This window comes from Xiphophorus hellerii, chromosome 2 (genome assembly GCF_003331165.1).
Source record: "Xiphophorus hellerii strain 12219 chromosome 2, Xiphophorus_hellerii-4.1, whole genome shotgun sequence".
NCBI classification, from domain to species: Eukaryota; Metazoa; Chordata; class Actinopteri; order Cyprinodontiformes; family Poeciliidae; genus Xiphophorus; species Xiphophorus hellerii.
Genome location: NC_045673.1, coordinates 14,372,662 through 14,399,514, shown reverse-complemented (window position 1 = coordinate 14,399,514; position 26,853 = coordinate 14,372,662). Strand labels below are relative to the sequence as shown.

The window sequence follows — 26,853 nt, the reverse complement described above, 5'->3', positions numbered from 1 at the left end:
CCAAGGCGTGGGGAGTGCCATCTCTGAATGCACATGTCGAACCTAGAAGCAGATGGGCCACAGCAGAAGCAGACCACACCGAGTGCCACTGCTGTCCGTTTAGGATAAGAAACTAAGGCTATAATTTTCACAGGCTCAACAGAACATTAGCAGGCTTGAAAATTGTTGCCTGCTCCAATTTATCTCAATTTCACCTCCAATATTCAGATGGTAGGGTCAGAATTTGGGATAAACAACCTGAAGGGATGGAGCAGTTCTTCCTGATCCCAAATTATAGGGGAACGTTATGAGCCTGCCTGAGTACTGTTGCTGCCCATGTTCATCTCTTTATGACTGCAGTGTGTCTGTCTTCTAATGGCAACATCAAGCAGGAGGATGAAGCATGTCACGAAGCCCAAATCATCTCAAACCTGGTTTATTGAACATGACACTCACTGCACTCCAAAACAGTCTCCAGATCTCAGTCTCAAAGAGCACCTTTGGGATGTGGTGGAAGGGAGGGTTTATATCATGGATGTCAGGCCAGCAAGTTTGTTGCAACTCTTTGAAACACTGAAAATAATAACTTGCTTATGAAAATTTGTTTACCGTAATTTCTTTTGTGACATGAACTTCTGTGACCTTTCCAAATGCACACAGTGTTAAGAGCTGCTTGTCAGGAGCCAGTATATGGTCTTTATTCAATTATAGAGGCTGGACGTATTTCTTGCTCCCATGTTGAGCAGATGTAGAGATCATTGCAAGACTAAGGGGTACGATAAGCAACAGGAGGATTTGACCTGCAGTCAATTCAAGGATAATTGTACTGCTTGATTATTGGGGCCTGCCATGCAAAGCAATGGCAGGAACCTATTACTATTGTCGGAGAAAGTGTTTCTTTCTTCTTCTTTATTTTTCTTCCGTAACCGTTAATGCGGCTCATACCGCTGCGTGCACACCTACAAATGAGGTATCAAAATGTGCAGAAAATTCACACCATTCCAGCTATTACTTTTGGTGGGATTCGGGATGAACATGGCGACATAATTCGCAAAAAACTACGAAAAAAACCCCATTATAAGTCAATGGGAAAAATCCTGGAAATACCCTATTTTTGAGGATTTTCTGTGTCGTCACAAATTCACCTAGAAATGCCATTCAAATTTCATTTTGTAGATACGTCTGTGATCTCTTCGAAAGTGAAGACGGCTCGTCGATACCAGTTACGGTTTGTCCACAATTTGCCTCTAAGCGACCCAAAGTTTCTCATTTTTCCTAAAGTTAGAGTGCTTCTCTCGCTGATTAGAGTGAGAGATCAAGACAACTTTTTCAACCCAAATCATTTTTGAAATCGCCATCACGCCCACAAATATCGCACGATTAGTATCAAAATCGGTCCTGACATTGATACGCCTGTCTGCTCCGGTAAAATCTTTTCGAAATTTATCTAGATCGTACGGTTTTCTGTCACGGTGCTTCAGAGCAAAGTCATGCGACAAGATTTTCTGAGGCTGTCTGAGGCTCTCTCCCATGTATTTGAATAGAATTTCAGATCTGGGCACAACATTTCTTTCTCTCATCGCTGTAAATGCTCTGACTGAGGTACAGATATGAATCTCGGGACTATCGCAGAAGACACATTGACCTCTCATACGCTCGAAACGCTTTTCGAATATGTATTACGGTTCCCGACCAGGAAGGATTTGTTTCCAATGCTTTTTGTCAGTAAAACGTGTTTGCTCAAACACACAATTGTGTGTTTGAGAGCTCAGAGCTCAGAGCTCACACCCTGCTGAGACCATTATTTGCCATAGCAACGGATCTCAAGAGGCTATTGGCTGCTGGTTTGGACTACAAATACGCATCGCTGTAGTTCTATCTATAGTGGACCGCTCAGTTGAAACAGATCAGGACTGAACTGGCCTTTAGAACTAATTGCTGCTATGGGCTGTATATAACTGATTTAACTCAGTAACTGTTACACATGGGATTAGTTTGGCCCTTTGAAATGAAGCTTAACAAAAATTTCAAAATAAAAGCCTTGAATATTTTTACATCAGAAAATTGCTCTTTTGAGCTGTATATAACTGATTTAACCCAGCAATTGTTACACATGGGATTAGTGTGGCAATTTAAAATTAAGCTTGATGAAAATTTCAAAATAAAAGCCTTGAATATTTTTACATCAACTACTTGCGTTTTCAGCATTATATAACTGATTTAACCCAATGACTATTACACATGGGATTAAAATAGACTGTTTTGCATGAGCAGCAGATAGATCCTCTATTGCACATGTGTCAAACTCAAGGCCCGCGGGCCACATGTGGCCCGCTACGTCATTTTATGTGGCCCTCTCCCCCCTACCACCGTTTTACAGCCCCATTGATTGACTTAAAATAGTTTTTGAGCACGAATTGACTACAAACTACATATCCCATAATGCCTTCCGATTCTTACCAACCAACATTACGGCTTCTCGCCACTAGAGTGCAGCAGAGTCACCTCAAGCTGATTATTAATTTTCCCAGCGAATAAAACTGAAACATCGACAAGCTAAGAAGCTAAAGAGCGAAGTCCCGTGATGTTTCAATCGAGGACTTTTACCGTCTACTGCCCCCTGATTTGATGCCACAGCTTCGACTCCATGCAGCTCGTGTTTTGTCCACGTTTGGAAGCACCTATCTGTGCGAACAGATGTTTTCAATAATGACTTTAAACAAGACCAAGCACAGATCGCGCATTACTGACGAAAACCTACACGCCGTTTTGCGGATTGCCACAGAATAGACCCTTTTCACATGACGTCACACAACTTCCGTTTTGGCTCGAAGCTGTGTATCCTTAGTTCCGGTGTACATAGTAAGTAATGATAAAGTTGTCTATTTCATATATATATATATGTCATATATATATATATATATATATATAGAGAGAGAGAGAGAGAGAGAGAGAGAGAGAGAGAGAGAGAGAGAGAGAGAGACAGAGAGAGAGAGATGTATAAATCTGACAGCATATGTTGATCAGACAGATCACCGGAGCATGGAGTTTACACAGTCTCTAAAACATTTGCCTAAAATAAGATTTGAAGATATATCACGATTTGCAAACCAGTTCTCTCTGACAAAAAAATCTAAATTAGACAAAGGCTACAAATTCTTCACCGAACAATACCTGTTTGACTATGAAGGTAGGTATTTTTGTTTTGCGTAACCGTTAGCTTAGCATTAGTGAATTTTGTTAGCTAGCTAACTACGTGACATAACTGTTCCTTAACCAGAACTTTTTACTGTTTTTGAACTATAACGTTTTAGGCTCTAATCTTGATCAGATTATTAAATTATAGACTGGAGTTGCCACTCATCCCATAAAATAGGGATTTGTTTGTTATAAGCAGAGATGTCCGGTGCCGCCGCTGCTTTGTAATGCCTTTAATCGGACCACTTTTTCGGTAACGAATAATCTAACGAGTTCGTATTTCAAATCCAGTAATCAGATTAAAGTTATTTATCCAAATCATTGCACATTAATATTTTCTTGTGTATTTATTTTTATTCCTTCTTTGCGTCTTTGGGAGAGACTCTGTGACAGTTAGCAGTGACAGAAACATGAACAGTGCATGGAGATGCGCATTTTGTTGCTGGAAAAACAGAAATATCGTCAAGCCCAACTGTTATTTGTGGCTTTTGTCTTGTTTTTTCTAAACTTATAAAAAATAATGATTCACCGGTAAATGAACCTCTAAACGTTACATCACTGACAGGCGGCGGTGTATATGTTTCCTAACTGTGGCTAAAGCTGCTGCTAGCTGGTTTACTCATGATCGGAAGCTGGTTCCTTTGAATACAGTTGGAGAATGGTAAATTGACAATGACTGATAACGGTTATCTAACACGTAAACACCGTTTTATAAAATACAGAGAGTGAACCTCTAACGTTACAGCGCTGACAGGCGGCGGTGTATATGTTTCCTAACTGTGGCTAAAGCTGCTGCTAGCCGGTTTACTCATGATCAGAGGCTGGTTCCTTTGAATACAGTTGGAGAATGGTAAATTGACAATGACTTATAACGGTTATCTAGCACGTAAACACTGTTTTATAAAACACAGAAAGTGAACCTCTAAACGTTACAGCGCTGACAGAGAGTATATTTTTCCTAAATGTGGCTAAAGCTGCTGCTAGGTGGTTTACTCTCCGATCGGAGGCTGTTTATTTTATACACAGATAGAGAATGGTGAATTTACAATGATTAGTAACAGCTATCTAACACTTAAATGCTGTTATTATTAAACTTACCTTTTATTATATCCTTAAGATTATGAGAATGCGGGAAGTTTTCAGCTTGGTTCCCAAGGCAAAATCACACCGGAAGTAAAGATACCCAGTTTTGAGTTATGGCGGCCATTGTCTGACGTCACTGTGAAAAGGGTCTATAGAACTAAAACCAGACATCGACGAACTGACCAGGGGAAAACGGTGCCTGACATCCGGCCAGAAAACATTGGTAAGCACAAACAAACTACATTTAAATAGAATGAATGTAAAACCAAAACTCAGTATACTGGAATATGCATATAGTTTATTGATTTTGCTTGTGTTTTGTTTATTTACAGAACACAACACAATGAGGATGTGTGTGAGTTGGTGACAGGGTGAAGAGGGATCAGCGTTGTGTTCAAGGACAGGCAACGTCACCTCATTGTTTTGTTCTTATGTGAAATGCATGTTCGTTGTGTAATAAATAACGAAAAAGTTTTGTGAATGAAGTTGAGAGTTAATATCAAAACTTGTTTTTTATTATTTGTCTGCTTATCTTCAAAGCAGACAAAGAATAATTTTCCCAGCGAATAAAACTGAAACATCGACAAGCTAACGAGCTAAAGAGCGAAGTTTAGCTGAGCAGTTTAAAAATACTGAGCATATTTTTAAACTGCTCAGTTTAAAAATACTGTAATTTTTAAACTGAGCAGTAATTTTACATCCATGCAAACTCAAATGTAATATTTAAAACTTGAATACATAAAATCAGTTATTTAACAATGAGGTGTTGTTTAAAAATAAAAAAGATAGCAATTTCTTTTTATTGCAGAGACATTAGATTCTTAAATTTATGGTATTCTTTAAATGTTGTAATTTTGGTTCATTGTAAACTTTACCTGTAAAAAGTTTGTAGAAATCTTTAACATAAGGTCAATATATATTTTTAAACTGTGATATGTTGTGTGTGTGCGTTATTGAAAATTTATATTTGTGACAATCATTAGGTAAATGCTAATGAACTGCCTTCCTGCAGTTTATGAGCATTGAACTGTTACTAAACAGTTCAATGCAAGGTTCATTAGCGTTAGCATTTTAGCTTCAATAAGCTATTAGCTATTTATTTTACTTTTTAGCAATGTTTAGTATACTGAATGGAGTAAATCAATTACAGAAAATATCCTAGTGATTTCCCACATACTGATGAAAGCAATGACGCTAACATTAGCGTTTCTGCTGATTTTAGCTGATATACTTACTTTATAATACTGAATGGTGCACGTCCGCCTCGCTTAACGTTCTTGCGATTCTCCGCATGCCACTGATTACGTTGCGGCGTTCTTTAGCGTCGATGCCGATTTGTAGCGTGACGACGCCGGGCCCAGACCGACGGGCGCGCCTTGGCAGGCCCCGGCTAAATTTCTTCCGAAATTTTCTAGTTGTAAAATATTGTGTTTGGCCAAGAAATGTAAATAACATCTTGTAAAAGGAAAGAACTGATAATAAAAGCAGATGTGAACCAACAGATTTTTTACCCATATTTATGTTGGAAGTGAAGAGGAGTTTTTTTTTTTTTTTCTTCACTTGGAGACTTAAGGGGACCCTAACATGACGTCACTTTCCAAATATGGTAATGATGGGTTTTTGTAGATCTTCACAATGTAACAAAAACAATCTAATCCTCGTACAAATGTATCAATTTTTTACATATAAATTAACTTTTTATGCTTTTGTCCATTTTCATTTATTTGTGGTGGTAAAATAATGAAGAAGGACATCACCCTTAATCTTAAAGTGGCAGTGTCCGCATTTAATGAACATTAATTGAAAATAAAAAAGCAATCATAAATTGTTACCTGTTATATGTTATGCTAAATAAGCACTCGTTTCTTTGGATTCTGAATTACACTGATAAAAATGAAACCAGTTTGTACGTAGTCAGGCTCGGTGAAGAATCTCTTATCTAAATATTTGAGCTACGGATTCCTGAGAGTTTTGCCAGGAGAAAATGTTCTGTTTAGATGTCCGGTATGTGTAAAAGTTGAAGGCATCCTCCCCGTCGGAGTGTTATTGCAGCTTTAAAGGGTCCACAATGCCTTGCGGTGTCCCAGTTCTTCCAAGGCGATGTAGCTCTTTACCAGCAGGAGTAATGAAACAGGGAGAGGAGAGGCAGGAGAGAGAGGAGCGTTTTCCGCAGCTGAGCCCCAAGACCGCAGAGGACAAACACAAACTTTCAGGCAGCGGTCTGGAACGTCAGATCTCTGTTTTCATCTGGATTCATCCACGGCCTTCTTCTGTTTGTAAAACGTGATTTTTTCCCCCCCCTCTCCTTCCTATTTTGTCGCATTTCCTTGGAAGTGATTTATTGGGCAATGGTGAAACGAGACACATTTTGCGGAATCCGCTCTTTTACCTGTGTTTTCTCCTCAAACTTCCCCTCGGAGAGGGAGAACTGAGCTGGATCTGCTTTGTATCTTGAAGGTAGGATATTTAGTGTGGGCTGATTGCTGCAGACTGTTACCGCAGCTGAGCCAGTTTGTTGTATTGTAAGGCTAAAATAGCGGAAACATTTCCATAGTGGGATACTTCTGCTACTCTCTGATCCAACTACAGCCCGTTAACGCCATTAGAGGCTCATCCAGCCTTCACATAACTACAGTCAATACTCTTGCATTTTGTCTGTCCTTGTGTTTAGCGTTCAGCTCTAGTACAACTTAAGATCTTTATGTGTGATCTGATGTGATGCAGAGTTTTGTTCTCCTGGATTGTTGCTCAACAGGCCAAATGTTTTTGCAGAAGATTCTCCTAAAAAAGATTTTTCTCTTTTCCCCTACGGCTCGTTCTCAGTTCTTTCAGCCCATCTGGAAATGTTATGAACTTTTCCGTCTTTGAAAGTGACGGAGTCAGACAAAGAACTAGTATGGTAAACACGATTATTTGCTTAAGTATTCAGGTCCCTTTTTAGAACCAACAATTTCAATGTATTTTAACATATATTAGATCAATACAAATGTAGTACATAATTACAAGGGAAAATTATAGTTATTATTGTTATTATTTATTTTGGAAATGAATTTTTTTTTTTGCGTGCCTTTGTAACTGGACTTGACTGTACCGTCCTAATTCCTAAATATGCCAGTGATTCAATGCATTTTATTGGTTTGGTCTGTTGTGTGGCTAGGAAGTGAACATCAGCCCCAACCTCTAACAGTTTCCATCAAAATAAATCAGTTTTCCCAAAACCATTGAGGGAAAGCCTCAGTGTGCCACAGCATGACGCTGCCACCAACATGTGTCACTGTGGTGATTTGGTGTTTGTTTTCAGTTCACTATTGAGCTGAGCTATCCCTACTCTTTCCAATCTTTAACTAGAACTTCTTGCGGTGTTATTTCAACAATGGCTTCCTTCTTGCTGTCTGCTTAATGCTCTCCTTGTCCAGTCTGTAAACCCTGCTTTAGACTGCTTCACAACTTTATCCCTTATCAATAACTTGAAAATACAATTGTTTTAAGCATTGTGTTACATTATGAGTTATAAGGAAACAAGTAAAAAGAAAATACAGTTCCTCAATCTACATAACCCATTTGCAGAACTGTTAAAGAGTGCATACATGTTTTAATACAAACATAGAAATAGAATGATGCAAATCAAGTTTACGGTACTCTTAGTTACTCTTAGTTACTCTTCGTTAGAATATCTTCTTCTTCTGGCCAAAATTGATCATTGTTCTTGTTGATTCTTGTACCTTAACAAAATGTACATTCTAATGTTTTGGGGGTTTTTTTTGCTGCACTATTTAGGGTTGTTAGAATAAAGGGTGATGAATGCAAATGAACACCACACTTTAGATTTCTATATTTGTTTTCTATCTTAAGGGGTGTGAATAGTTTTTCAGTGTACTGTAGTTCATTCCATGTTGTAAGGTAAGGTAGGTAAGGTAATTTTATTTATATAGCACATTTTGAGCAACAAGGCGATACAAAGTCTTGTTTATCTTGCTAATCTACAAATATATACACTGCAACAAAATTAGTCTGTGGTCAGATCAGATTTCAAGTTTTTTTTTTTTATTTTAGCGACAGCCGCAAAAAAGTACGGTAAATAAATGCATCCATCCCAGCTGCTCATCTCTGCCCATTTAGCTCTGTATACGCAGCGCAAAGAAGTCGGCTCCAGATGATGTTTTACAAACCTCAGTAACTTGTAAAAATTGGCCAGATGCCTCCCGCAACCCTGCTGTGTTGCTGCTGCTCCTCTGCCCCGCTGCATGAGCCTCCTGCCTGCCCCTGCTGCTCCCTCAAAGCTGCCTAGTGAGCTAGTGAATATGGCAGGGGAACAAAGGCGGCATTATAGCTGGCTGAACGTGCCGTCCAGATGTTGGAGATCCTGCCAGGACTAACCTCCCAAAATGGGAAGGAGGGGGTACTTTAGCTCGTACTAGTTTAATATCAACCAGACGGACGCAGAGAGAGGAGTTTGCAGCTCCAGGGTGGTGGGGTGTTGAAGAGCTCAGAGGAGCTGTGGGTGTTGTGTGTAGCGTGACTGGATGTGGGTTTAATCCCAAAAGTCCCCAGTCTTTAAAGTAGAGCTAAATAGTTCTAAGCTAGTGCTGGGCATTACTTATTCCCTTTAGTTTTTGTTTTTTTTCTTCAGTGTAGCTTTGGTGCTGCAGATTGCTCAGTTGAAACACTTTTTAAAGTTTTTGGCAGAAAAAAAACATGTTGCATGCAAGTCAGTTCTGCTGAATAATTTAGAAAAAGTTTTATTCAGTGTTTCATCTTTTAGTTTAGCAACTAACATAAATGAGCACTGCAAGTAAATACGAAAGGAATCTTTCACAATTATTCAAAATAAAGCGCTTGAAAGTAGAGACAGATTGCTGTCATTGCTCCTGAACATCAAGAATCTGTTGGCAGAAAGGAACCCATAACATTCTTATCTTTGTCATGGCCGGTTGCCTTCTGTCAGTGCAGGAATGTATCATCTGTTTGTTATCAGTTCCCACCCTCCAGAATCAAGGCCTTCCTCTGGTCTCTACTATGCTCTGTCTGTTTCATTGTACACACACTAAGCTGGCATAGTTGGCAGAGAGAAACGTCTTAACTGAAATCACAACTGGAAGAATCTTAATGTTCAACTTCCAGCCATGTCAGAGTGTCAGACTGTTTTGATAAAGTCTTCTTTCTTTTGGCTCACATTTTGTCACAACCAAAACATTTAATCTATTTTATGTGCCTGATCAACACAGTACAAAGGAAAACAGAAATCCACAATAATGCATGCAGCACCTGCTTTTCTATGCAATTACAACTGCAAGTCTTTTCTGATATCTCTGTGATGACATTTTTTCTCATTTTTCTTTTCAAAATACATCAACATGGAAAATATCTCTGGAGACGGATTGGATTTAGGTTTGGCCTATTCTTACTTGCAAATATGCATTGATCCTAGACTTTTTTCTAATGTAAAGGTTTTCTTGACGTTATATTTAGGTAAATCCACCTTCTCATGAACCCTGACCAAGTTCCCTGTCGCTACATAAGAAAAGCTTTCACACATGATGATGCTGCCACCACTTTGTTTCACTGTTGGGGTGGCACATCAGCGTGATGTTCGGTGTTTATATTTTTGCCTTGCATATCAATTTGCAAGTAGAGGCTCTTGTAATCAGAGTACATTCCTCCTTATGTTTGGTGTGCCTCATGCATGACATGTCACAGACTGTACACCGAACATCTTATGGCTTTCTTAACAATAACTTTGTTGATAAAGGCCAGATTTGTTCTGATATTTAATATCCTACCTGAGCTTTGTTAATCCTCTCCATGCCTGGCCTGTGTGCTCAGGTGAACAGTCGTGTCTTGGGAGGTTTTCAGTTGTGCCAAACTTCTTCAGTTGTGAGATGATGGATGGAACAACACTGTTAGATGTTCAAAGGTTGGAATATTGTTTTTAAAGCACAACTCTGATTTAAAATTCTCACTGATCTGTCTGCCGTGTTCTCTGGTGGTGATGCTGTTTGTTTGCTAATGTTCTCTAGCAAACCTGTGAAGTCTTTATAACGTACTTAACAACGATGTTTAAACAGTGGTTTAATTACACACAGGTGGATTTTGTTTACGAATCTGGTGACTTTGGAATGTAATTAGTTGCACTGGGTTTTATTTGGGGGTGCCAGATTAAAGAGGTTTGAACTAGGGTCATTACAGTATTGTTTATTATTATAAAGGAAACAATTATTTGGATTATAATTCACGATGATTAAGATAAAACCTAATTGATGATGCTTGTGAACCAAAACAACTATTTGGAATTGTACTTTTGTTATTTGAGCTATCTTCTCTACTACTTCCACGAGACCTTCAAAATAAGCTACCCTTTAAAAAAAGAGTAAAGTATTCTAATAATACATTGGCCCGCCTTCAGCTTTTAGTACATCAGGCTTTTGCTGTGGCATAACTGCGATAAGAATCTCCAGTGTCGTAACATGTTTTTCCATCCAGAGTTTATTTTTTCTAGTGTGATGGAAGAGTTGGTAACACACAATTTCTTTTCTAGCACACCTCCAAATGTCTCTGTTGGTTTAAGGTGTGGACATTGTGGTGCCCAATCATTGTGTGAAAATGATAACTCATGTTCCTCTTGCACAATGCATCATCAGGGAAAAAGAAATACACTGATGGCATAACCTGGTTAGTATATTCAGCTGATCTCATTCTCCTCACCAATTCACAGTAGTGCCCCCAACCGCTTATATGGTTGGCCTGTGCATAATTTTATGCACCTCTCTTCTTATCCTGAAATACCAATCTCTGTGGAGGAAGGTAAATCTGGACTCATGAGACCAAATGATCTTCATCCGTTGCTTCAGAGTCCAATCTTTAAGCTATTTACCAAACTGAACCCTCTTTTTCCCACAATATCCTCGCTGATCAGTGGTTTTCTAAAGGCAATGCAGCAGTTTAGTGGCTATCCTTTCAGGTTCCCTCACAGTGAAATACTCTTCAACACAGCCCTGAGTTCTGCTATCATTTTTGTGACCAAATTTTTAAGTGATCGCCAATAACTAGAGTTCAAGTATATTTTTTTTTCCCAACCACATTTCTTCTGCAAAGATGTTAGCTCCCTAATAATTTCACAACTTTTTTATGATGGGTTGAACAGTTCTTAACCTATTTTTAGCAGCTTGAGCAATCTCCTTAATTGTTATCTTTGTTTGATCCATGCCTATAATTTAACCCTTCTGAAACAGATCAACATCTTTTCTTTGACGTACAGTAGTTGTTTAAGAATTCAGATGCTAATCCCTGCATCAGTTTGGTTTAAGCAACTTGCTGCCAGCTGAAATATAATGATCAATCAATAATTAACCAATAGAAGGCTATGAACAATTTGATTTCTTAAATCCAGGTGACTTAGTCAGACAGTGAAGGCGCAATAAAGTCTGTGGCTGTGGTGTAGTACTCATGAAAACCCCTAGAAAAAGCTCAAGGAGTGTGAAAACTTTTGCAGGACACTATACAATATTTGGTCTGAGATTTTAATCCCATAAATTAGACATATTTGTGTAGTCTCAGTACATGTTGGATATTTGGAAGAGCGGAAGAGCTTTCTGCCACCGGTGCCTAAACAATAAAACCGCCGTCTGGCTCTGATTGCTCGCAGAGATCCATTTCACAACAGAGCTGCTGCCAATTACAGCCCAGTAAAAATTGCTTGTAATTACATGTTGCTGTACTCGGTGCACAGTTTGACTTAAAGTTTGGTAACCAACAGAGAGGAGGGGTTCAGGCATTATTGTGATGTTGCTCAAGTCTGTGAGAAATATCCTTCTGTCTCTAATTAACAGCAGTGTTGGGGACTTTTAGGAATCAGGAACCTTTTGTTCTGAATTAGTTTGACTGTACTACTTGGTGTTCATGTTAATTACAGGGAAGAATTTTCAACACTGAGTTGTACGGCTGTATTGTCCTCTGTTTTGGGTGAACAATGGTCAGTGAATGTGGACAGGAAGTGGAACAGAATGTATTTGTGAGGCAGCAAGTGTTAGAAGGCTGGTGGTTTCCTGTGAGATTGTTTTGCTCAAGGCTTTTTTATTCGATGTAATGAGTGAGTGCTTCGTTTTGTTTTCGTCCAACACACCGACTCTCGGCAAACAGGATTCAAACACATTTCGGAAATCTGTGGTGTTTTCTGGTTCAAAATCAGAATATTTGTATTTCTAGAGTTTATTCCGCTAAAAGAGCCACCCTTTCATTTATTTGTAACTCTGTATATCCATCCAGCTGTCCTTCCCTCTTTCCATTAGTCCCTTCCATTCATTTGTTGATGTCCGTTATTCCCTTGCCCCAATCAGCCGTCTCTTCGTCCATCTTGTTATCCATCTATACCTCCATTCATCCGTATGTCTAACCATCCACCCCTCTATGTATCCACTCTATGGTATTTGTAGATTCAATATTTAAAGCCTGACCACTGTACAATATCTGCCATAAAAACATAGTAAAGTTTTGTGTTTGTGCAAGAAAAAGGTGTAAAAAGGACTGAGATATTTTGTGTAAGAACCAGAGCAAAGTCCTAACCTGCACAATGCAGGCAAGCTGTGATGCTAGACTGCTTGTAAATTCAGCAAATGCATTGTAGCGCTAAGTAACTAGACTTTTTCCCTTTTTGTGTGTGTAACTGAGGGTATATTAGTTGCGTTGATGCACCCACGGGAGCATATGGTAGAATGTTTACACCAGCAGCAAGCTGAAGCCTTTTCTCTGCCAGCTTGGTATGCTCCTGTAGGTCTGGAGAGTTGTCATCAGCAGCCGGGGAAGCAGGCTGTTTGGTGCTGCTCACACACTTTTCTTCTTAGTGAGGAATTCAGGTCCAAACATTATTACTCAACACTGGACTGTAACAAATGAGAACAGACACTCAAATCATCTGGATTTGAGGTTTTGCAGAAGTTTATCATCTCAGCTGAGCTGTAATAGAAATCCAAGAGCTCATCTGCCTCGTGGAATGCTTTTCTGGCAAAATGCAGACTGCACAAATTAGGAGGCGGGCATCCCCCCAGGCTCCGGCTCTGACGGGCCAACAGAATAGAGCTTGCAGAGCCCAGGATGGCACTGTGCCCTGCACCGCTGTGCCCGTATCATTAGTTGGGTTTTCTGAGCTAATGTCAAGAAATACAACATGAATGAAGGGAGCTCTGAGTCTGAGCTGCAGCTTTTTAATTTATGTAACTCAAAATGTAGTGTCTTTTTGGAAATGATTGCAACATTTTGTCATGTTGCACCCACGAATATCAGTGTATATTTTATGATAAGTCAACCCAGAGTAGCAGAACGATTGTGAAGTGTAAGAACAATGATAAGTAGCTATTTCAAGAATTACAAAATAAAGTTGAAAGTGTTACACACATCTTTCAGTCCTCTTCACTCTGATACCTCTAAATAAATACCTGTTCCTTCAGAACTGGATTTCAGAATAAAGTCCATCTGTGTGTAATTTTATCATTAGATTAAATCCAGCTCTACTACGAATGCCTTAGATATTTGTCAGAAAACATTAGTCAACTACTGTAACAGCATCATGGAGACCAAGAAATAGATCAGATGGGTCTGAAAGTTGTTGAGAAGGTTAGGGCAGGATTAGGTTATAAAACAATATTTTAAGATTTGGACATCTGACTGAGTGAGAACTGTGCATCTGTCATCTTAAAATGGAAAAACTATGACAAATGCAAACCCACAAGCCATGACCGTCCACCTGAACTGACAGATTGGACAAGAAAAACTGAGAAGCAGCCAATATGGTCTGGAGAAGCTGCAGAGATCCACAGGAGGAGGGAGATTCCTTTGAGAGGTAAACTGTTAGCCATATACTCCAAAAATCTGGCCTCTCAATGGGTAGAATCAGTTATTTTTGTAAAAACAAAATCCACAGGAAGTCCCAGTTGAACCATATGGAGGTAACAGCAAACATGCAGAGGACGGTGATCTGGTTAGATGACACCAAAACAGAACTTTTGGACCTACAGTACAGACCAAAAGTTTGGACACACCTTTTAATTCAATGAGTTTCCTTTATTTTCATGACTATTGACATTGTAGATGCACACTGAAGGCATCAAAACTATGAATAACACATGTGGAAATATGCACTAAACAAAAAAGTGTAAAACAACTGAAAATACCCCTTATATTCTAGTTTCTTCAAAGTAACAACCTTTTGCTGTGATTACTGATTTGCACACACTCTGCATTTTCTTGATGAGCTTCAAGAGGTAGTCACCTGAAATGGTTTTCACTTCATAGGTGTGCCCTGTCAGGTTAATAAGTGGGATTTCTTGCCTTATAAATAGTCATGAAAATAAAGAAAACCCATTGAATTAGAAAGGTGTGTCCAAACTTCTGGTCTGTACTGTATTTGTGACAGAAAATTAAGTCTGCACATCACCCTAAATGCACCAACCACACAGTGAAACATGAGATGACAGCATCATGCTGTGGGAATTCTTTTCCTCCAGAGGGGCAAGAAAACCAGTCAGAGCTTATGGGAACAATGGATGTAGTGAGATACACTCACACCTAAAATGAAATGGTTAAGATTGCAAAAAATAGACATGCATTAGGATGGCCTAGTCAAAGTCCAGACCTAAATTCAACTGAGAATCTGTGGAAGCAAAGGCAAGTTATTCAGAGGTACTAATTATGTTGGTGTATCACCTAAAATCCCGATATATTATTTTAAAAAACCTCAAGCAGTTGTGTTTTTTCACTTTTAGTATTTCCATACCCTCCCCATCCGCTGAGCTGTAGTGCCCTCTTTACTTCAGGTCCAGTACTATTACTGATTTTGAAATTGCTTTTAAAAAAGGGGGGGGAAAAAGGTTTGATTCATAGAACATAAAGATTTCCCTGTTTGCTTGACTGCGAGTGTTTTCCAGCTCCTTCTCATCCTTCAGTGCTTCAGTGCCATTTAAGGGCTGTCTGAAAAGAAGGACAAAAGCCCTTTCTGACCAGCTGTATGTGTGTGCCGAGAATAGAGCGTGCAGGCGACACTCTAGGACCTGCAAATACAAAGCAGAGTTTTGATGTTTTTGTACAAAAATGAGATTCTCTGAACAGAAACACATTTTTATTTTAATTTGTCAAACAATCAGGCAAGCAGTTTTCATTCTTGGAGACTTTTTTTTTTTAGATGCATTTTCAATGTTTCTCAAAAAGTAGCCTTCAGCTAATTAGTCCAACTCCAGTTGTTTGTCCTTCTCTGCTGCCCTGAAGGGCTGCATGGGGTTTGGAATACATGCAAAAAAGCAGTTGGCTGGGGTAAGGACAGACTGACTGGAGTGAATGACTTTGTGAATGTGGACAAGGAATACCTGAGCTGGGGGAGGTGTAATTGGGAGGGCTGGTGGACAAAGGGTCCTTTTCACACAGCTGTGTAGGTTAAATTCATAGAAAGGGATACAGATGGGCCGTTCATTCTGACCCGACTTACTGTCCTTGAAGAGCATGTTGAAGAATTCCTGTCAGTAATTATCCACATCTTGATACCTGCTTTGTGAATCCATGAAGAACAATTTAAAAAGCAATGATTATGTTAAAATATTCTTTTTTTAAATTTTGGTCATGATTTTCTTTTTAGACCCTTCCCATATTTTAATCCCTGTCACATCTTGTCCTTTCTGAAATAATGTTTCTGTCATCCCTGCCTCAATCTAATACCCAGTACAAAAGCAGGAACTGGCCTTGGGAATGTCTGCTGGCAGATTCTTCCTGCACCCCCAACAGTCATGTACCTATTCATAGAGAGGAACAAAACAACACTGTTAAGGCCAGGTGGCCAGGCATGCCTGGAGTCCATTCTCCGCTTGGACACTCTTACATGTTATAATTTTCTCCTGTTGTGTTCTTTGTGAATGTAAAACTTTTGCTGCTATACTACAAACGGGTGGCTCAGTCACAAGCTCTGTAACTTTGGCCGTACGACTGCATCGTGACTAACCGCTTCCTGTTTTCCCCTTTGTTTCCTACACAGTACATTAGAAAGAGGGATTTCCTGCGAACTGCCATCATTCCAGCCTTGAATAATGTTGGGGGCCACACACCATAACGGCCCCGCTCACTTCTGACCCCAAAATGGAGCTGAAGGTCTGGGTGGATGGCGTCCAGAGGGTTGTGTGCGGGGTCACAGAAGCAACCACCTGCCAGGAAGTGGTGATTGCTCTGGCCCAGGCTATAGGTAAATATTCCTGTTTTTACAAAAAGCTCACCAGGGGTATAATCTGTCCTTTAGCCTTAGAAGGAGGTTTGGTTTCTCCTCGCCCCCCCCCACCCCACCCCCCTCCCATACCTATTTACATACCATAGTTACTTAGAGGTTTTTTTATTTTGTTGACTTTCAGAATTTTCCGAGGTCTTATGAAAGATCTGGTGTGTGCTTCAGTTAGAATAATTTATAAAATAAGTAGTCAAATAAAATCAGTGGAGAAGTTTTACATTTCCCAGTTGTGGGACAGTGGAGAAATTTCGATTCCATTACACATTTCTGTACACTGTCCCCATCGGCATTGGGATTGTCAAGGACTTGACTCGATCCAGCTCAATTTGTTAATCATGTTACGATTCCTGAAATGGAAATCATTCATGTTGGAACCCCGCGGCTCTAATCTTTTGGCCTGTAGGGTGTTTTTCACTACAGTGTGCATAGCAGGTCACAAAACACAGAGGATCAAGAGATAGCAACAGCTAATATAGCCTTTTTATTAGTAGCATCTATACCATGATTTATACACTTGCAGCTTAATTCTCAAGCATGTTTTCAGACCTTTAAACTCTTATTTTGCTTCATATTACAAGCATAATTTTGGTTATAGTCAGATTTTCAAACTCCTTCTAATCACCACTACACCTTTGTTGCACATTTGGTCTGAAGTTTACGAGGCTTAACGTTAGGATCTGTTATTTAAGTCAGTAAAGATTCAGCAACATACAGTTACTGGTGGTGCATTTAGGGTCAAATATGAAATGAGTAAATATTTGTTTAGTGGTTGAAAATTAAGATTTCAAGTGTAATGCCAATCTGCTTGTTTGTTGAATAATGTGACATTTTATTGAATCTGAAATCACCAAAAAGTGAACTGATTTCTGATGAGGAAGAATTTTTCTTTTTGAATTTCAACATAATTTTGAGTTATTGCACAAAATAATAATAAGAAGAAGAATATTTAAAAATAATAATACATTTATATTTCAAGATTAAAACCTTTGATTTGAGAAAATGTGACAAATGATACATTATCTTGAGATAATTGCGTTAAAAGGACGCTTTCAGCCATGTTATTCGTCAGCTTACAAATACATTGTGCTGATCTTTTTGACCCACAAATTTAATCAATCTGCATTATTGTTTAAGAAAAGCTATCAAGTTCAGAAAAACCTTGACCCTGACAGTCGAGTGTGTGAGTTGTGCACACTCACACAACTCGTGTGCGATTGTGCTTCTTTGCATTGATAAATATTCTCCAATAATCATATTAAGTTTCTCTAAAATGCCAAACTGTCGCTTTTAGACAGAGAAAGAGGTCCTGATGACGTAAGCAACTGTCATCTCTCAAGCCTTCATTTTAGGCTCCTGCTGGGAAATGGTGGGCCATAATCAGGGGCTATATTGGTGCTTTCTTGGCTTTACGCACCCCGCTTTTCCATATGGCTGCTGCAAAAATGGGGGCACTTGAGCAGAATGTATTGACATCACTTCCCACTAAGCGCAGGAGGACGAAGGAAAGTCTGACTCATCCCCTTCGTATCCTGCCAAACTATGAAAGCAGCACTTCTCTCTGAGCCCCCTGCTCTGCCTTTCAATGTTCCCCACACATACACCACACTAACGGATCAAATGCAAATAATGATTTTGCACTTTGACGTTTATTGAGCGTTTCTGTGTATGCACTTTTGTAGGCTTTTATTGTCAAACGTGAAAGAAATCTATGTTATAGTCAATGACCCAAATGGGAAAAGCTGTTGAAGTGCTGAAACTGCAGAAAACCTTTTACTCTACAGATTTATATTTGTTTAATTTTCTATTGAATGCAACACTTTTAAAAAGTATTCATACCCCATTAAACCACAAACTTCAACATATGTCATGTATTCTTCACTTAGAGCAAAGAAGTTGATGCATCGCTTTCAAAATAAAATTTACAAGTAAAATTTGCAAAGCTTTATTTCAGATTGGATGAAGGTTTGTAAAAAGCAACTTTATTGCTGATTTTATTTGAATTAGATCCTAAATCAGATTAATGTGTTTTAACACATTAATGTGCTGTGATTATTGAGCATTCAATTGTCACTCTGGCTGTATGTTGAGTGTTTTATTACTCAACATACAGTGAGTATGTATCAAATATCTCCTGCAACAACAAAGCAAAAATCCCTGATACTGTAGATTTAAAATTGTACGGTTGTAGTTGTACTATCACTTTTAGCACCACAAATGTCAAAACAGCGACCAGTTCTGCCATTTTGGATGTCGCCATTACGATGCAGAGGTGCAGGTTGTTGACGTAACCCGTACAGCCCCAATTCTCCTATTTTTGCACATTTTCAACCTTATGTACACATCGACTGAATACGCACTTCATAGAGGGGCGTAGGATGTAGTGCAAGTATTGGGACGGGGCTCCTTTCAACCGATTCTTCCACCTGACATGTGGATCCATGCAGTGGATCTATGACTTCTTCTCAGTGGCGTGCCGTGGGGTTTCAGTCAGGGCCGTCAATAGACGTCTGCTATACCTGAACACTACTCACGTTTTGTAGGACAACGCAAGAACTGTGCACCAAACCACAGGCATCCAATAATATGTAAATAAATAAAAATATGCCAAGTAAAGCAACAATGCAGTCCAACAATGCATATGTCAAGCAATATATCTAGAAGTTCTTCTGACTGTTGCTCTCCTTATCCAGTCTGTTGGCTTAGAACACCCATGTGTTGTTAGGATTGCTGTTGTGCTGTATTTTCTCTACTTACAAATGAATGATTGAGCAAAGCTGTGTACGATTTTCAGGTTTAGAATATTGTTTCAAAACTTAACTCTGCTTTAAACTTCTCTATGACTTTATCCCTGACATGATGGCTGTATTCTCTGGTCATTATGATTCTGTTTGTTTTCTATCAACTCTCTGAAGTCTTCACACAGCAGCTGTATGTGTGATGGGATTTAAAATAAAACATCTTGTGAAATATTTTTGAAAACAATAAATCATTTCCCTTCTAATTCTCAGTTATGTTACATGCTCAGTGTACACCACCTCTCCTATTTTTTATTGTATTTTTTCTGTTCATGTATGTTTACTTGAGAGGAGTGGAGGGGGGAGAAACTTCTCAGTTATGTTGGACACATAAAACTCCCCAAGTTCTGCTTTTTGCCTCTGGTTTCTTTAAATGTGGTTTTAATTTTTTGCTCATTTTGTTTAAGAAACACAAGCACAAAAAATACTGGGTGAGAATTTAAATCTCAGCTTTTTTGCAACAGAAGTGCTTCTAAAAAGCAGTTTGTCTCTGAGTGAAAATCCTTCTTCTTTAATATGTGGTGTTTGTTTTGAAGTTATTCTCTCCATTTTCATCAAGACAGTTTTTATCATTCCTGTTCAGCTTTGTGTTCAATGCATTGTGACTGTCATCTCTAACAGTGCATTATTTTAATGTGCTTCTTGTTTTCAGGTCGCACTGGGAGGTACACTTTAGTTGAGAAATGGCGGGACACAGAGCGCCACTTAGCCCCTCATGAGAGCCCAGTGGCCTCTCTGAACACCTGGGGTCAGTACGCTGGCGACGTTCAGCTAATACTTCATCGCACGGGCCCCTCGCTCACCGAACGCCCCCCGTCAGAAGGCCCCCCACTTAGGGGTCCTGAACGCGGCCTCCATCGTCAGAGCCTACCTCCTCTTGCAAAGCTCCGTCACCCCAACGATGGCTCTCTTCACCGCCGTGAACCACGCCGGAAGTCTCTGACCTTCACCGGTGCGCCTCGGAGCCTGAGGGAGATCCTGAGCGGAGGCCGGATCGGGGATGCCGAGGGGAAGCGGAGGCTCCTTCTGGGAAACGGGGGGATTCACCACCATGCGGGGCCTGCCTTTGGCACGGCTCCCCCGGGCCTGTGGACCTGTCGCATGGAAGATTTGGTCAGACTGGTCAGCCTGCAAAGAGAGACTCTGACCGTGCTGGAGAAGAAGCTGGAGGCGTACGAGGCCGAGCTCCAGGACTGGTCCGAGGGCCGAGGGGGGCGAGGGGCTGGGTGCGCTGCAGATCTGGGTAGAGGTGGAGGGCTGTTGGAGGAGATCCTGAGGCTTGAGAAGCACCTTAGGAAGAATGAGGTGGAAATGGAAGAGGAGGAGTTTTGGGCCACTGAGCTGCAGATTGAGATAGAGAGCGAGAGGCAGCTGGAGGAAAGACTGCAGGAGCTGCGCGGACGACTGCAGGGCTGCGAGATGGAAATTAAAGAAAAGCTCACAATGTTAAAGGTATATTATCTATTGAAAGATTTTCTCTGTAAATTCGAAGAAAATAGATTGTGGTCTAAGAGTAGATGTGGGTTTGGCTTTATTTTCTACATTGCCGTGTCTTTTGCTTATCAGGGGGTAGAAGCAGGTCTTGAGGAGGAGAAGCTGCAGAGAGAGCGCCAGGAGACCCAATGGGTCAGTGAAGCTGAGGCGCGGGCTCAAGTCCTCCGGGTCAAGGCGGAGTTGAAGGCCCAAGAGAGACAGGCCATCCAGCTGGAGAGCAGCTGCAGGGCTGTGGACAGATCACTTGGACAAAGCAGTAAGAAACTACAGGTGAGTTTTTTCTAATTCAGTAACCAGTTAGTGTTTTTTTTCTTTTTTTTTTAATGCTGCTAAATGTTCACTTATATCATCCATCCTTTTGTCCCTCTCCCTCCCTATTAATCATTCCTTTGCTTCATAACATGAAATGCATCTTTACCAGTGAAAACTAAAAGCATAAAACCAAATTAATTAACACATTTCTACATTTAAAATTAGTATTTAGCCCCCTTCAGTGCGACACATTCTGCACTAGTCCAGAAATCTTGCCGGACTCCAGTAAGTCACACTGCGAGAGCTCAAGAATATAAAAACTTGAGAGCAGCTTTAGAGCAGCAGAATCATTCCGGAAAGGTCCGACAGAGATAACAGCTCAACAGAGAAGAGAAATCAAGTTACTGGTTTTATTGCTTTCATTATCAGAGCTGGACTCCAAGAAGAGAGAGATGAGGTGAGACAGATCCAGCTGTGAAATCACTCAGGACTTCGATAAACAGGACCACAATGAGACGCCTGTTGGAAGGTTGTCACTCCAAATGGCTACAGAATATCCTAGTTATCTGCTCCTCATTTAAGGGTTGTAAATAATCTTTAATTCATTTATCTCATTTCAAGTTCTTGAAGCCTTCAAAAAGTTTTTCTTGAGTGCCATCTTGCAGCATCTTAAATTTGTGCACCCTTTTGCTGCTTTTATAGATTTTTTTATTTATTTTCAGTTTAACTAGTTTCATCTTGGAAAGTGGACATTTAGACAGATTGGGCTTAAACAGATTTCAATTTTGGCAACTATATGTAGAAAACAAGTTTTCTTTTTGTTTTGTTTTGTTTTTTTATTTACTCAAGTTGCTAAGTTGACATTCCAAAAATTTTCTTAAAGCTAGAAAAAACCTCTGCACCACTGCTGCTGTGTTTTGTTTCTGTGCTCTGACCACTCTAACCCCTGACGGCTCACACTGAGCCGGGTTCTTTTCCACTGTTGAAACTTGCTTGCTTTGAAGGAGGGATTGCTGGAAAACCAACAACTTGATGCAATCAGCTTAAAGAGAATTGAAATCTCTGGTACTTGAGCCAATAAAAAATGCTTTTGGTAATTAAATTCCATTATTGAACAATAAATGCACTATAAACATTCTGCGAAAATCATTCAAAATCAGTGAGACGGATATTGAGCTTGTAGTTATGGGTTGAAGTCTCAGATTGAAATTGTCTTTGGTTCTCTGCAGTGTGAGTTGTCATTTTCCTTGCTGCTGTTTCAGGACATGCAGCAGGAGCTGGAGCAGCTGACCAAGGAGCTGCGGCAGGTGAACCTGCAGCAGTTCATCCAGCAGACTGGAACCAAGGTCACAGTGCTGCCCGCTGAACCAACGGAGGAGGACTGTGCAAACAGCAGCTCTGGTTCAGGTAATGAAACGTGTCTTCAGTGTTACTTAAAACCTTTTCCAGGAAACTATGAAACGCTCAATGACATGAACTGACAGTGCAGTGTGATCTGACCTGATGCAGTTCGTTTTAGAATAACGGTGCTCTTTGATTTAAAAAGACATCATGTGTGTTGCATGTAAAAAAGACGACAAAGTTCAGTGGGAGTGTTGGAAAATCATTTCGTCCGTCAAGGTGCACTTTGTTCTGTGGCCGCAGTTCTTGACAACCTGCTGAGAGAAAATGACTCAGTTCTGTCTTGCATCTCTGTGCGTCAGTATGTGAAAGGAGAAAATAGCTGTAAAGAAAAGTACATGCAGTACGGCTCTTTGTTGCTGTGTAAGTGGTGGTTCTGAAAGGCTGCAACGGCTCTGCCGTCTTGTAAATTACCAGCAGAGAGCAGATGCTCCTCAGGAGAGCGATGCACCATGAGAGGGAAGCGAAGGTTAGTTCTTAAAAATCATACAATGACTCTGTAATTTGTGAAACTTTTTCTTTTATGTCTGAGCTGAAGAAAAACACACTTTCTTGGCAGAAAAGCTAAAATGTGCTTTTAAAAGGTTTGTGCAAGGAGGAAGATCGGTCCTGGTAGAAACAGATGTTGAGGTTTTTTTAGGGCCCCCTGCTGGTTTGTTAAACCTAATGTTGCATGTTCCACACAGGCCAGATTGACTAATGTACTAATTATACACATTCTGCATAAAACTTTCTGAACTAACTCAACAGTTTCTGCTGCTTCCATCTGAGCTGAGAAAAAGAGTCTGTGAATTGAACCAGTCATGTTATTCTCATTCTGTTATAAGCTCATTTTTGTTTATTTTTATAGATCAGAAAGGCTGAATAAAATCACAGCTGAAATTAAATATAAAGAAGTAGATGTTATAATCGTTAATGTGACCGTCCTGGGATTGGTCGCCTACCTTGAGACCTTTGCTGCAAGTCTTCTTCTCATCCCTTCCCTCTGACCATTTCCTGTATTGTACCGGTCAATAAAGGCCACTAATGTTAAACAAATCTTTAAAATGAGAAAAACTATATATTAATGATCTACTCACCAGTTAACAGTAAACTGTCTACATATGATCGGGCTTGACCAATATAAGAGGAAAGTGAGAGGTGCTGTGGTGGATACCTGGACCATAAACACGGCTTGATGCCTCATTAAATCCTCGGCTGGCTTTTGTGAGCAGTAAGGCCTCAGTACTGTATATACAAATGCACCTGAGTTAAGCTTTTTATTTCTAAGCACACCTTGGATCATTACTGTGTTCCTTACATGCGCTTAACTTATACACAGACATGTTAAAGGCAATTATGAAGATAGCACTTTTATTGTGTACATTTTTTGAGGTGAATTCATTATATTGAATATAATGCACTGTTTTTTTAAATGGGCAAAAATGTAAATAGGTTTATAGATTTACAAATATATTACCCATTACTTTTTTTGATGCCTTTAAATCTAAACTGTTAAAATAATCTGGACCGGGATGATTTTTCCTTCTAGTTTTTCTGCTACTTTTGTAAAACTATTGCTGTGGGATTCTACATGACACGCCCACTGTTATGGTTTCCATTATGTAAATTAATAAGTGCTTGATTATCCTCTAATAACCTTGCATAGAAGAGTGAGCATGATGAATTTTCTTTGTGGCATAAAATTGACTCCACTCCTTTTGCAAAGCTCAGCCTTGCCCCCTGGTGGCTCCAAAGAAGGAGTGCATAACATCATGTTTTTTTATTTTATTTTCTTTCTTCAAAATTTCTGACAAATTTATAAGGCATTGACAGAAATTACTGTCTTTTATACGTACTTTAAAGGAAACTGTATTAGAAATAATAGGCGGTTAAAAAACAAACTAGTCAAATTGTCAACTTTATGATTGTCAAGTGGAATATTTGTCACTTTTATGAGTTCTCTAATGCATTTCCTTGTGTCTTAGTGTGAAAGTTTGCTCAATTTTGACGTGAACCATCTCAATGCTGAATAAGAAAACGCTGCTCAATTAAAAGCTGAAGTGCAGTCTTATTTTGTCTGTTGCTTGTTTCCTGGTCAGATTTGGCGGTGCTGACTGGCTCGCTGAAGCGTCCTGTGTCCACCCAGCCTTTGTCCAGCCACCTCCGCATCCTCGCCAACCCTCTTAGCTCTGGCCTGAACCCAGAGGGGATCTACGTCTGACCCTAAGCAGGACATCTCTCAAGACTATGCATTCTTTGTTTTTAATCCTACAGTGTGAAGTGTAAAGATACGGTAAACATACAATCTCTGAATGGAAATAATCGAGCGCTTAGTGGAAGAAAACACCAATTGGCAGGTATGGTCAGGAAAAAAAACACTGCACCCTTTCGACTGGTGCATCCATGTTTTCCATTTCTCTCTGAAACATCTGGCTGTTGTGGACCTTCTCCATCAGCATATCCACTTATTGTACTTTCACTTTACTACCTGCTGAATGATTTATATTCATCTTTTTGCCTTTTAGAAAGCGACCATGAGAATCTTTGTATATGTACGTTTCTCTCTCCAGCAAAATGTCTGGTTCTTATTGAAGTGAAGGATCCACTTGTTTGTAGTAGAGCTGTGAACAATCCCTCCCTGTGCTCTGTTGGTTCAAGTTAAAACTATGCACAAATGGTTCATATTTTTGTTACTGAATGTTCTTGTGTGTACTTACCAAAATGAAGGCTTACTGTAGATGTTTGTACTCTTTAGCTTTATTCAGTGAGTGCATTTTATTCTGAAGTTGTGCATTCCTGCAGTAATGGCTGCATATTAAACCAGTGTTAATTCTCCTTTTTAGCTGTATTTTTTTGTTGTTCGACGATAACAACGTATATATACAGTACAGACCAAAAGTTTGGACACACCTTTTAATTCAATGAATTTCCTTTATTTTCATGACTGTTGACATTGTAGATTCACACTGAAGGCATCAAAACTATGAATAACACATGTGGAAATATGCACTAAACAAAAAAGTGTAAAACAACTGAACATACCCCTTATATTCTAGTTTCTTCAAAGTAGCAACCTTTTGCTGTAATTACTGCTTTGCACACACTCTGCATTTTCTTGATGAGCTTCAAGAGGTAGTCACCTGAAATGGTTTTCACTTCATAGGTGTGCCCTGTCAGGTTAATAAGTGGGATTTCTTGCCTTATAAATAAATAGTCATGAAAATAAAGAAAACCCATTGAATTAGAAAGGTGTGTCCAAACTTTTGGTCTGTACTGTATATATATATATATATATATATATATATATATATATATATATATATATATATATATATATATATATATATATATACTGAATGTATTTTATGCTTGTTTATCTTATAGATTGTGTGTGGCCAAAGATTGAGCTTGTTGCATGATTGTGCTGGCGGCCATCTTTGAATGTGCAGAGAGTTCTCAAAGCCGATTGGTCGACCTGGCAGTGGTAGTCATAAAATGGACAGTTGCAGCTACGACATGAAGTAAGAGTGTGAGTATGTAATTTAAATGGCTTGTGTGCATTTGTCTGCATGCGCGCACACGTAGTGTGGAATTTTGAAGGTTTGAAGCACTTGTTAAATCATGAAAAATGAATGTTTGTCTGCATATATGACAGCGATTCAAGAAATTTGCCTATGTGTGAGTGCAGAAAAGCCAAGTTATGAAGCTTCACTTAGGTTGTAGTTAAGCTGCTAAACACATCAAAGTGCCTTATCCTCATATTGTTAATGGTGTTTTCCAGATACAGCATAGAGGAGGTGTTATGGAGGGCGTTGTTGGAAAAATCATTAGTTGAGATCAAGACAACTGTAGAATTCAGTGCTGGTATGCAACGTGAGCAAAAGAAGCTACAACCTTTCTTTCAGTGTTTGTAGTGTTTGTAGGAATGTCAAACTAAACCAGAAAGATCTGTACTTTGTCACTGTATTGTTACCGTAATACTACATGCAACAGTTAAGTTTCTAATCGTTTTTCCTTTGTTTTGTTTTTTTACTTGCAACACGTGTACTGTAATTTGGATCAGAACTTTCACATTGTTGTGGTCACTGTTTACAACTTCATATCTTCTTGAGCTCTAATAAGATGTCAACTTTAAATAACTTTTGTTTCGTTTTTCTTGCCTTAATCTACTGCAGATTGTGGCCAGTTGTGTATGGCTGTAACAGATTGCAGATATGATATGGATTGCATGGTTCAATAAACCATCTGAATAAAATAATGCTGTGTGACTGGTGTTTGCTGGAACTATCTATGACTGAGGACATAAGAAACAATGATCCGACCACAGACTCCACACAGTCATTAATTACACTAGAATTCCAATAGGGGAAAAGCTACTCTTTTTTTCAAATTTAAGAAGGAAAGTAGCACTATAGT

At 39.4% G+C, this 26,853-nt stretch overlaps 1 protein-coding gene across 2 annotated transcripts; it reads left to right on the top strand.

Moving 5' to 3' along the window:
* Positions 1-6,328: 6,328 nt before the first annotated feature.
* Positions 6,329-25,311, top strand: rassf8a (Ras association domain family member 8a). Of its 2 annotated transcripts, none has more exons than XM_032585221.1 (6): positions 6,329-6,717; positions 16,271-16,474; positions 19,961-20,760; positions 20,875-21,072; positions 22,317-22,461; positions 24,537-25,311. In XM_032585221.1, exons 2-6 carry the CDS (start codon positions 16,372-16,374, stop codon positions 24,656-24,658), a joined length of 1,368 nt encoding a protein of 455 aa, XP_032441112.1. In that variant the 5' UTR covers positions 6,329-6,717; positions 16,271-16,371; the 3' UTR covers positions 24,659-25,311. The 2 variants fall into 2 exon arrangements, with proteins under 2 accessions (XP_032441112.1, XP_032441120.1); XM_032585229.1 differs by lacking the exon at positions 6,329-6,717 and adding an exon at positions 6,779-7,159.
* The last annotated feature ends 1,542 nt before the right edge of the window (positions 25,312-26,853 follow it).

Coding starts and splice junctions, on each gene's coding strand:
- rassf8a (XM_032585221.1), top strand. CDS start 16,372: ATGGAGCTGAAGGTCTGGGTGGATGGCGTCCAGAGGGTTGTGTGCGGG. Junction 20,761..20,874: donor AAAAGCTCACAATGTTAAAG/GTATATTATCTA, acceptor TTTGCTTATCAG/GGGGTAGAAGCAGGTCTTGA. Junction 22,462..24,536: donor AAACAGCAGCTCTGGTTCAG/GTAATGAAACGT, acceptor TTTCCTGGTCAG/ATTTGGCGGTGCTGACTGGC.